Consider the following 12,828-nt stretch of genomic DNA (forward strand, 5'->3'; position numbering starts at 1 on the left):
TTTACAATAAATGCTTAGTTTGGGTACATGGACTGTATTTCAGTCCTACCAATATCAAACACAAACCTACAACAGTCCCATTATGGAGCTGAGAATTATTTTGCTATAAATCTTTTTATTAGGGGGCCAAGGGAATTACTTTGCAGCTTGTTTCCCACTAACCACTTGGAACAGTGTGAAAAAAGAGGTACATTTATGCTCTGACCCTGCGCTAATTGGAATCCTATACATTTCCACAGGAGAATGTTCAATATCAATCTTGAACATGCAGGTCAGTCCCCAGTTCTGCCATGGCGGCAAAAAGTACACATGAAACAAAATGGTTCTTACTAAAGTCACGGCATTTTCCTACAGTTCTTTTCCTCCTCAAAGTTTCTTGGGAACTAATGACCATTTGTAACAGTGTTGGCAGACTTTCAATGGTAAGCCCCAGTTTTGGGGGAGTTTATAAGTTAGCTGTAAAAACGTGCTTAAGGCTCAAACTTGCCATATAAAAGAGGCTGTAAATAGAGGTAGTTTTGCTGAATATTACCTAGAGATTCATTTGAGAAGGAAAAAAGTCAGGATCACCTTATTTACCCTTGTAAAGTGGCTTTACTTGGTTATTAAAGGTGTAATAACTTCCTATTCAGGGAACAATTTGCTCTTCTTATACTCCCTCGATACTAAAGGGTTTGGGGTGTTCTAATACCACATTTCCCAAATCTAAAGGGCAACGTCTTGTCTGAATGGAGCCTCTAGGAATGCTTCTCTCCTGACAGGCACCTTCACTCTGAATACCTTCTGGTTTTCAGATGAAGACAATTTATCATTGCAAGGTTTCTTTAGTGCTTTCTAATTTCCCACTTAACATATAATTAGATTCCTATAATAACTCAACTTTAACATAGTATTAATACATCAAAAAGATCATATTAAGGATCGCAGTTTATTTTCCAAAATAAACAATACTGAAAAATTCAGTCACGTAATGACTTAATATTAAGATTCCAATTTCTTTCTTTCTAGTCAATGTTACAATTACAGGTGACAAAAAATCTAAAACATGTGTTTGTCTCTCAGCTTCTAAAAAAGAAGAATAGCAACTGATTTATAAGTTTCAACTGTCATGCAAAATGGTTTTATTAAAAAATTTTACCACAGGGTTTTCTTGCATACAGGGGAGAGAGACAGAAAAGAAAAATATTTTCACTGCATTATCAGCCTCACAGAACTTCCTTGTTAATACCAAAGCACTAGTTTGCAATGTGAACTAATGGAAAATTGTTAAATTCACCTAAAATAACTACTCCTTTTTTTAAACTAAAGAAACCCTTTTAAAACCTTGACTATTTAATTGCTGTTTACTTGGGGAAGAGGGACATGGAGAAGGTGATCGTATGAAAAAAAAAAAAAAACCAAAACACTTTTTTTTAATTGTACAACAAAAATTCCCTCCAAGGCAAAAAGACATTATGCCAAGTTCCACCCAGAATTAATGTTTAGGTTTAAATTATAAAGTCCAGAAGAAACGGAACCACTAATAGACCCTTAAAGCTCATGGCCTTCATCAACACTGTTAGGTTATGTAAATGTTAAAACTGAAAACCCTTTGCTGACAAAAGCATTTTAATGAAGGCGCTATTAACTAGACTCTATGGATTAAATAACTTTTTTAAAAAAGCTTTTTTGGGGCTGTTTGATATACATCCCACTCTAAAAGGGATGATAAATGCTCGGGAGAGTTCTGAAATTATGAGACCTCCACCAGGAGGATGTACTGCCTATCTTGTTTCTTTCATTTTGTCACCTCAGGAAGGTTTTTAAATATTAAATCCAAGAAACTCAGCGACAGATAAAGAAATATTCCCCCCCAAGTCTGTCAACTGAGTAAAACCTGGAGCTCTGACTACTCTGATGGCCGACATTATTTGCAGTTTTAGTATCCCCACCACACATGGGGGTAACCCGAGTTATCCCCACCTCAGGTATCCCCACCCTGAGCCAAGGTTCCCGGGTGAACTCCACCGTCACCACCTAGGTTTCTTCAGGAGCTCACAGTTTCTATTAACAGAGTAACAAATACAGCCCAGAGTGAGGGGAAACGAGCCCCTGATTCTTGGCTGCTGCCTGGCGGTTCATTCGGAGTTGCTGAAAGCATAGCTCTGTGGAATGAGAGCCGGAGTCTCAGCAATGTTAAGGACATCGATTTCATGATTCAGAGGATTGCAGGTCAAAACAAGAGCCTCTACATTTCAGGTGACAGTCAGGTGAGTACACCTCAGGTGATGTGCCCACAGAGCAACTCAGGTTACCCTGGTGTGTGCTGAGAAGAAATGAGGGTGCTCGTTATTCAGCCTCAACTCTCTCTCTCCCCTTCAGCCTAGTTTGGACTTTGGGAAGAGGAAGAACAGCAGGCCTAGGAACCCCATCTAACCCTTACTTGGCTGGGCTTTGTAACAAGAGGAACATTCATTACTTCTGACTTCCATTTACAGAGACAAAAAAAAGGAGGGGGAGAGAGTAGTTCCACCTCAGGTAGAATTTAAGAAAATGGGATTTTCCTGGTCAAACTGTGTATGAAGACAAAGTCAATGGTCATTTGTAATGTCTCCTGGGCAACCAACCACTTCCCATGGGCTCCTCTTTGAACTTCCCAGGGAAGAATGAGAGCCAAATGTTCTCTCCCTTAAACAGATTTTAGCTAATAAACACAACAAAGTATGCGAAAAGCACTTCAGTTTTTCTGCATCTTCTCCAAGACTAAAAATTTGTACATTGTGTGACAGGTCCACCTCATTTTTCTTAATGATGTTTTTATTATTCTTTCACTCAATTAAAGCAGAAGTGGATATTGCATCTTCTGACTGTATAATTGTTATTGTAATCTGTTTTCGATCACTGCTTGGGAAATGGGTCCAAAACAACATAAACTCTCCACTGCCTCAGAAGACAAGTCATTTTCTTTTACTACGACACTTAAAGAGACATTTATCATGCTGCTCTGTTAGCATCTTTGGATTATGACAAAAGAAAGTTCTTGTTCTGTTAACCCCCAAAAAATAATATTTCAAAAATGCTATTGCTATTTCAAGTGTTTTGATATGAATGCATCTTGTCAGTAAGCTATTAAATATATCAATTTTGCCTTTCCTTATATGTGATAATAACTGAAACAAATGCAATAAAAGTACTCAATTTTAATACAGGACATAATTGGAAAATCTAAAAATACAGTTATTTTTACTTTATGCCTTTGGTCCTTTGGTCCTTTCCCAGGAGTCTTGGGCATGGCATCCGATCAAATTTGCTCTCTTTGCAAAGAAAATATTTTCTTGTGTTAAAAAAAAAATCAATCACAATCGGTTATGAAAGAACTGATACACTTGCTTTCCAGCCAAATGCAAAAACAAGTAAAAAGTATTTTTTAAAGAAAGAAAGAAAAAGATATATGTGGTTAACGTGATGAAATTCACGCTGTTTCTACAACAAACCCCTGCAAATCACCTCTGTTAGATCTTAGCACTTTGGAAAAACATTTGCTCTAACTAGAGTCTCTTATTTTATATATTATATGCATAGATATCTGTGTAAGTCTTCAGTCAAATAAACAAAAGAAAGACACTGAGCTGCTGTGCACATTTCAGTAACTGTGCAACCATCAGTGGGCACCAGTTACCCTGGTTTGAAATGGATCCCTTTTGATAAATAGTAGCTTGCAGTGCCTCCCCTTAATTTTTTGATCTTTGTTGTTATTTTACAGTTTAATAACCAACTGTACTACGATAGAACTCCATTCCAATGATACGGCTACTAGGTAAGAGCCGAACTGAATCTGCCCACACACTATTAGTGAGTAATAGTACCAGGAGCAACTAAAATTGAAATATATTTCCCCAGAAGGTTTTCCTGTCCTATGTGTCATAACCATTAATAAAGAATATGCTTACTATAAAACTGACATAGTTCGCTGATAACTTTATTTCAAGTTTCAAATTCTTAAAATTTCTATTCATGTTTTTATCTGCATTTTAGGCATTTGTCAAACTAATAACCATAACATCCACTTGTTTAAGTTAAAGGACATCAATTAAAAAGGGGAAAAAATGCATGCCATAAATCCTGTCGTAATTATATATCTAAAGCACATTTGTTCCATATTATGTCTTTTTATCTAGTTTTTTAAAAATCTGAAATAAGTAAAACTTTTTAATTGAGCAGCAAAAGATACAGAAGTTGTAGAATGCAATTTCTGATGTAGCCTTTCAGTGCCACTTAATTATACGGATTTTACCACAATTCTTAAATCACTTGCTACTAAAAAGCAAAATAATTCTGTTAATTGAAACAAATATATATAGCTAGAGTTCCATAATTTTGAAAACTCCACCATGGAACATTTTCACAAAAATACTGTAGCATGTTATGCTTACAGGGCTTGTTTCTACGTAAAAGAAGTAAAATAATGTTTGGTTAATTGCTAACAATAAAGAGCAACGGAAAATAGCACACCATACTGGCTACAACTGTGCTTTTTTCAAACTCTGTAAGTCCTCAACTGGTTTTTGTTTCAGTCATACCTCAGTTCCACTCAGGGCATCTACTTTGCCTTTGAAATATTTGTCACATTACATTTAAGTAGTAAGATGATGAATCTTTTGTATATAAAAATCCATTTTCACCACAGACATTTTCAAAACCTCTATTGCATTTTAAAATAACAGGAATTCACAGCTCTCCTTACTGGCACCCTAAATTAATGCTGGAGAGCAGTGTTGATTGGAAGCGAAAAAAGACCATACAATCAAAGTCAGTAGAGGCAAATCATTCATTTAAAAATTGCTACAAAGAAAAGAATAGAAACTAAAAGGCAAACTCTTTTCTTCATTTTTTTGAGCTAAGCATAAAGGTCTCCTACTTGAAACCATTTTAGGTTATTTCTCTTTTTTTTCCAAAAAATAATGAGTTAAAATGTATGGGTTAGATCCAACATTTCACTGCTGTTCTTATTCTTGGGGAGTGGGGGAGACAGGGAACTTGCTGCCAAAGCTTCTGAAAAGAGAGTTTGGGCTGCTAATTTTCCGTTCACAAAATCTAAATTCCCCTTATGCATTCTCACACAACTCATGAAATAATATGAAACAGTATTATATCACTGCAAATTGAGACATTTTTATCAAAATAAAGAGTGATGATGCCAACATTTCATTTGTCATTTCCCACTTGTCACTTTTCACTGACAAACTGTTACACATACAACTTTTGTCAAATGCTCCATCTTTAAATATGTTCCAAAATGCCATTGTATCTCAGTATTCATGTAAGGAAGATAGTAAAAATTACTATGTTACCATATATTAGTTATATAGTTTTTTTAAAAGCCTACTGATTAAATAAAACAATATAAAGAATTCTTTATTAATTTACATGCTATATAGGATAAAGTTTGGCTTTCTGAAATAAAACAATGTACACATTTTACACACCTAATGTGGGTTCTTAGTCATAAGAAACATTTTAGTGGTGAGAAATTTTATTCCAACACAAACCTAAAAAGCTTTAAAAGATAAGTATAACCCAAGAAAATAATACTATTTGGAATTCATCTAGCCCTGTAAATTTAACATGTCTTTTTAAATATATACATATATGCTGATTCTATAATAAATACTTTTTAAAAAGAAAGAAAAGTAGGGGTTTTTAATTATAACCACCAAACCTCACTGCTTACTACTTTGTCAGATATACCAAATAATTACGGTAGTCTTGCCTGGAATAAAACTGATTTCCATATACTTAAAATGACTCAAATTCATATTCTTAGCTATCTAATAAATGATGATTAGTCTGTTTTCCCCTCTCTACAGAGGTAGATTGGTTAAAACAAAATTCAAGAAAGAAAAGAAGAATTCAAACAGGATATCTCATATGTACAGACTTTGCTGGTTACAACCCTCTGGGAAAGGATGATATTCCTTATTTTCTGCAGGGGTTAAAAAACAGATGCCTTAAGGGACATCTATGTAGTTCCAACACACACACACACACTGCACTACAGATGATCTTGAGTATACAATGGTCAGTGGGTTTCTGTTGATGGAACATAAGGCTTCCAAAATTACTTGAAACATCAAATTATGCTCAGGACTTTGAGGGGCGGATACCCTATGTTCTGTTTAATGTGTATGTTCCATTGCATATATTTTTTTTAACCAAGTATATCTTTATTTTAATAACAGGCCAAGAACTAAAAACACTTTAGAGAAGAGTTATTTTTCTACCTCAGCAAAACTACAGAGGACAGGCTAGATTGTTGGATGACCCCAAAGCCTAAGTTCATTCTATTTAAAAGATCTTAAAACCTTTAAAAAAAAAAAAAAAAAAAAGTGAGTAGGAGGAGGGGGAAATACAATCTTTTCTCTTTTGAAGTAATGAGTACTTCCTACAAATATTATGATAGTCATCCTTGGAAATGGAGTTTTCTCCATTTTGCCAATGTTAACAATATATTTCTAAGTATTTTATAATCTCAATATATACTTATCTATACTCTCATATCTGCATTCCTTTCAAAAAGTTAAATGTCTCTCTACTGTTGCTGATATGGTGACTACACCTGACCCGAACTGCCTTTCTTTTCATCTAAAAGGAAGTGTTCCACATGTAGACAATTAAACTAACTGTTGTTGTAGACAATGTTCAGTTTTAAATGAGGCCCTGGCTAACAATCTTGATCACATTTGCTTCCCTATTTGAATACATCAGTGTGTACTGCATAATGATTTTTTTCCCCTTGCAACAAGACAGTTATGTTCTTGAAAGGGCTGCCTGGTAGCACGAATAGGTCTACTTCAGGTAGACTAGTTATAAGATAACTTTAACAGACAGTATGCCAACAAAATTAAATTGTTATTTATAAAACATAAATTATTTTTCAGAAATAAGCAAGTTTAATAAAAAAAGCGAAACTCTCTAAAAGATATTTTCAATGTTCAAATATTTTTCCCTAAAATCTAGAACATTTAACACCAAAAAAATCATAAAAATTCATAGGAAAATGAAAAATATCAAAAAGATTTCTGATGTTTAATGTCTCCTATCAGCAAATACACCATCTGGTATATTCAAGCACTGTTCATTCAGTTTAAATAAAGCTGTCTGAAAGTTCTTCTTCAAGCCAAACATTAAAAAACGAAAATGCTTGTGTTAACAATGAATGAAGCACAATAATTTATTGCTATTAAAGCACAACTGGCTAGCACCTTTCAGCAGTCCAGGAGAAAAGCAGAATGCCTTGCTTCCTCTGGAAACTTGATTGGCATCACTTTCATTTTATGCTGTAAGTTGCGTGGCTGAAGCATTCCATACAGCAGAACATTTTAGGTACTTATGCTAATAGTGGTAAAAAGGATCATCTGATTCTTATTTTCATCATCCTTAATAATCCCTTCTTTTCCTAAATCTTCAAATAGATATGTAAGTTTTAATCAACAATTTCACAAATATAAATTTCCCCACCATTAATCATCCTTTTTCAAAATCCTTATGGAGTGAATTACTAGCTGAGAGGGGACGCCAATTCTAGTAAGTGAATGTTACCCAGCAGGGATATAAAGCTGTCAACACTATGGTGCTCTTGCTAGCTCTAAACTCTCTCCTAGCCGTCATATGTTTTTTAAAGAGATATTAGCCTTTTTTTTTCCTAAGGACCGTCTATAAAAGCTGACTGACATACACATCTGAGCACTTACATTTTATTACGTACATGCTTTAAAACACACTGCTCAGATAAGAGTAAAAACATCCCAGAAAGTGTTGGAAAGACAAAGCAAAACTCATCTAGTTTCTAATAGAGTCTTCTAAAGCTAACCACATAGTAAACAATCCACTTTTAAGTCCCCTGTTAAAACACAACCTTAAAGACTGTGACAGTGTATCTACCCTCTCTACTATTTAAATTGAGACACTAAAGTAATGCCCCTTCTTTTATGAATACTTAGTTCTCATCGAAAAACACAGTAAATTCCCTCTACCTAAATAAGTAGAGTAACAGCAGAATTTACTATTGCAACCAATGCATTCAGAAATACATTTAACATATATTTACCTCACTGCTTATCAAAAACAGTAAGATAAATTGCTATTTGATTTGACAACCAATTAACTTGATCTCCCTTATTTTTAAAAGAACAGCTTTTAAGAAAGAGAAACACTAAAGATTAACAAGTATGTACTCCCCAAATTTTTGGCCCCACTTTTAACACAAATTTTATTGTATCCATCTTTACACCATTGACAAGACTGCAATATATCTGAAAATGGTAATAAATGATACAGAGCTATAAATACTTGTGTAGTTATCTATGCTTATTATATTGCTTTATAAAGAAAATTTAAACAAAAGAACATAGAATGGTAGAAATATAATCTACTTTATATTTACTCTATGTTCAAAAAAATCCTTTAATTATAAAAAAATCTAACTAGAAATGTATTTTAAACTTTTTTTTAAATTTAGAATGTGCATTTTTCAAAAGGCCTGGCTTTGCTCCAAACTATATACATGGTTAACAGTTACAAAGAAATTATTAACATCTTAACATACATTTGGAAATTATATAAACTTAAACTCATAATTTTGTTAACATTCAATTAGAAACCTTCGTACTATCAAAATCTTATCTTCTAAGTTGTTATATTCTAAAGTTGTCTAAATTAATCTCTTTACAAACTATTATGCTATATAGAGTAAAAGCTTTCTTTTTTAAAAAATTTAAATTCCACTAAACAATTTTAACCACTTTACTATCATGTATTATAAACGATATGTATTGAGACAAAATAATGTCATCTTTATTTTCAATTTGGGAAGCAGCTAATAAGACCTCTGCTATTACTAAATTAAGTTAATTAAGAGAAAGTGTCTAAGGCAGCTGGTTGAAACAAATCTATTATTCTTCACCAAGATAATAATTTTAGTTTATATTAAACATATAAGGGCTCAAATGTGAACTATAGTCTCAGAAAATTTGAAAACCAACCACTATTTAACACTACAGTTATCCCTTGTCAACAGAACGAGGCACTTTCTTTCATAGTTCAACATGATATAGAGGAGGGGGAAAAAAACTTGTTTTAGGGAAGCACGATTGTTAACAATTACATTCTAAAGTGTTTACAGCTCCTTTCAATTTAGTGAATTTTATTAGATCTTCAGAAAGATACCAAAATTTTAAGTCCAAGCCTTTTCTGTCCACAAAGGCCACTTTGGAACACACTGTCTCCAAGGATTTCCAGAACTTTTTCAAACATTTTCAGCACTTAGCATATCTCATAATTGGTACCATCATACTCTCTACGAATTTTTATTTCTTATATGCATATACTAACTGATTATGCCAAAAGTCTGACATTATTTGCTCCAGTATCAGGACAACAAATTAATAAACCTCTCTTTTAAAAAGTGGGTCACAGAACTGTTTTCTTTTGCTTCAATAAAGTATACTTTCAAGTCCCAAAAAGGGGAGATTAACAAGCCAGAACCCATCACCAAACTTTTTAACTTACAACATTGAGAGGATGAATACTTCTCAAGTGAGATGATTAATATGAAAGACTGAGACAAACCATCCTGAGTATTTACCATGAAGAAATAGAAATGGCAAAATAAGTAAAAAGAAAAAAATACGATTTTATAAAACGTATGTGTTCAACTCTTTAAGGGGGAATGAACATTTTTAGATGTAAGTAACTATTTTGAAATACAATAGACACAACAAGGGGGTGGGAGCTTATTATTAAGGTTTGCCAAGGTTTTATATCATTTAAGGCAAGTTAATATATTGAATATTAAATGGGCTACTGTTGAAATTATTAGAGAAAAAACGTCAGAGGCAAAAAAAATTAAACTAGTGATTTATCCCAAACACATAGAAAACCTGCATGCCATTTAGAATTGTGGATTTTACATGTAAAAGGCAACTAAGCAAATGGCATACAAACTCCAAAATATTTCAATGTTTAAATTTCTCCCATATCTTTATTTTGTATGATTGCTTTTCCTGACCACTTTAAAAGAAAGTAGTTGCTTACGTAGTAAAAACTACAAAAGATTTTCTTTAAATAAAATTATTAATAAATTTTTGGGAGGGGAAACTACATCTAGTTGATAAGGCTACTTGCTATTTTTATCTGTTGTCCTATAATTCATAATAAAGTTACAAATGCATATGACTAAACTTTATAGCCAACAGCAGCATTTAAGCTTCTAAGGGCCTGATGGATTCATGGTGATTCTTTATTTCCCACATTTCACGTGGCAGGAAATATTCCCAGTTGTCATTCATCTGTCTTGAAGCACTGTCCTCACTACAAAGTAACATCAACTCTCCTTGTTCCTGTACTCGCCTGAGCATTAATGACTATTTTATTCCCTAAAAGCGAACGCACGTGAACTTCATCCCTACAACAGACACTCTGAGGCAAGGCAAAAGAGTTAAATCACTAAAAAGCTCTCTAGGAAAATCTAGAAACAGTTAGCTGGCTGTGACATAAACCTGCCAACACCTCAGCACACAGTGGCAAAATGCCCAAAAAATGCCACCCTCTGGGTAAAACCACTTTCTTGTTTTAACTCGAGATGAAGCTACCAGTTGCAGATGAGAGGCGACGAGGGCATTATTTGGCAACCTGGAATTCACTTCCTGTAATCCTACACCGCGACAGCGCCTAATCAACCTGAACCCTGACACCCGGGCCATTATCACTGGGCCGCGGGCTGCGCGCCTCCCTGCTCCGGGCTGTTACCTCCCACGGCCTTGGCCACGGCGCCGTTGGGCCTCCCGCGGGCTCCCATGGGGCTGCCGTTCTGCTCCAGCCGGGCCACCTTCACCGGGGGAGGCCCCTTGACGTCCGGGCTGCCGCTCCGCCGGTCGGGGCTGTCCCGCAGACACGGGCTCTCGCTCCGCCGCTCCATGCTGCTCCGACTCGGAGACAAAGTTCCCACCGGCAGGTCGCAATAAAACGCACAGGGACCTAGGGAGGGGGTGGGGGGAGGAAGGGGGAGGGAGAAAAAAGAGGGAAAACCGCTCATACACGTGATAGACGTTCAGGCCAGTGGCAGAGCGCTGCACCACAGCCACACAAACTTCCTCCCACGCTGCCCGAGGGGCCCGAGCCGGGAAGCCGGTCCCAACCTTACACTGGGCGGCCCCCAGGAAGCCCAGCGCCTCGGTTCGGCGACTCTGCCCAGTCGCAGCTCCCCAGAAGTCAGCCCTCGGGGTCGCGGCCCGGGTTGGCACCCAGGGGCGCCTAGAAGTGGTCCATTCATTGGGACGGGGTTGGCATAAACCGTTCCTGGGTGCGACAGCCTAGCCCGTCCCGGGGTCAGGGTTGCGGAATAAGTGAACTTCAGAAAAAGACGTTCCACCCACATGGGAAGGGAGTTGGGGGTGTGCGCAAGTCCATAACCGAATTAACCACCCGGTAAATGCGCTGTGAATGGCCAGGCAGGAGCCAAAGGCCGGGCGAAAGAACCCCTTGAATATCCGCTTTTTACCTATACGGAGCAAGTCCTGAGATAAGCACACACCTGCATAAAATCAACCCTAATTCCACATTAATAAGCATCCGAAAACACTTGGAGGCATTTATCAGAATAACCTCCATCACAAAGGCGGGCGCTACAATCGTTATTATTTTGGAGCGTTCTTATCTTCATCTGATCCCGAGTGCTTTTTTAAAGCTCTTCAGTATAAAACACAAAAGCAAAAAGCATTTGAATTCTTAGTGCAAGAGCAGCCTTCATCCGCCCCAATTTTAACATTGCTCCAGAAAGTTTTCCTCTGGGTCACTAGGTTGGCAGTGCGCTCCCCACGGAAGCCGCAGGTCTCGACACCCCTGGATTGGGGGGGTGGGGGGGGGCGGGGAAGGAGGGGAAACACCTGATGAAACGGCGCTGGCGTTGTCACTGACAACCGCAAGAAGCAAGACCCCGGCACCGTACTGCGTGCGCGCTGGGAATCCTCGTGGGCGCTCTCGCCGCGCGAGCAGCGTCGGCGCCACGGGTCAAGGAGACAAGGTGGGGGTGGCAGGGGGAGGTGAAAGGAAGGATGCGAGATGAAGACACGGAGCCAGGAGGGCTGCGGACGAGGCTTCCGCCTGCATTCCCCGACTTCGCGGTCCGAGAGGCCGAGAGCGGCGGGGAGGGAACTTCGTTGGCTCTGGGCTTCCCTGAACTCCCGAGCGCAGCGCGGGAGCCCTCGCCCTGCGTACTTACTGCTCACGGTCTGTCTGAAACTTGGCTGACTGGGGCTCTGTCCATGGAGCAAAAGTAGAGAATCCAGGGTGGAAAGTTTCTGGTGCTTGGCTTTGCAGTGTTCTCCTAGTCTTCCTCTTCCTCTTTACTCCTTCCCCTTCCCTCTTCCCCAGGTCCTAACGTTTAAGGTCCTGGGTCAGGGTGTCTTCTTCTGGTGCGGAGATGGTTGTTATGATGATGATGGGGGGAGGGAGGAGGGGGAGGAGGAGGAGAGGGAAAGGACTCCTCCAAAGGGACACCCGAGCGAGCGGGGGAGGGGACGGCGGAGGAGGGGGGAAGAGAAGGAGGCTGAAAGAGCCTTTTCACACCTTCGGGAAGGAGACCCGTTCTGGAGAGAAAGGGCTGAGAACCCGGAGGCAGCGGCGGCGGCGGCGGCGGGCCGGGGCTGCCGGTTCGCAGGGCGGCTAGCTCGCGAGGAGGCGCGGCCAGAGCGGTGGGACCGGTGACAACAAGAGCCGAGAAGACGCAGGGACCCGGGACCGCGCGCGGGAGGAAACGCGGCGGCCGCCCAAGCTGTCACCTCCAGCCTCTCC

The 12,828-nt window shown here is 38.4% G+C and overlaps 1 protein-coding gene across 2 annotated transcripts in view; it reads right to left on the bottom strand.

Annotated features, from left to right (window-relative positions):
* The window catches only part of SATB2 (SATB homeobox 2), a 195,789-nt gene that overhangs the window by 175,848 nt on the left and 7,113 nt on the right, over positions 1 to 12,828 (bottom strand). Inside the window, exon 3 of one of the 2 annotated variants that reach the window (XM_054478699.2) lies at positions 10,786 to 11,013. The exons of the other annotated variant lie outside the window; for it this stretch is intronic. Coding sequence (XP_054334674.1) covers positions 10,786 to 10,954 — 169 coding nt within the window. The 5' untranslated portion in view covers positions 10,955 to 11,013. The remainder of the gene's footprint in view (positions 1 to 10,785; positions 11,014 to 12,828) is intronic. 2 annotated transcript variants of the gene reach the window in all.

Source organism: Pongo pygmaeus, chromosome 11 (genome assembly GCF_028885625.2).
Source record: "Pongo pygmaeus isolate AG05252 chromosome 11, NHGRI_mPonPyg2-v2.0_pri, whole genome shotgun sequence".
Lineage (NCBI taxonomy): Eukaryota > Metazoa > Chordata > Mammalia > Primates > Hominidae > Pongo > Pongo pygmaeus.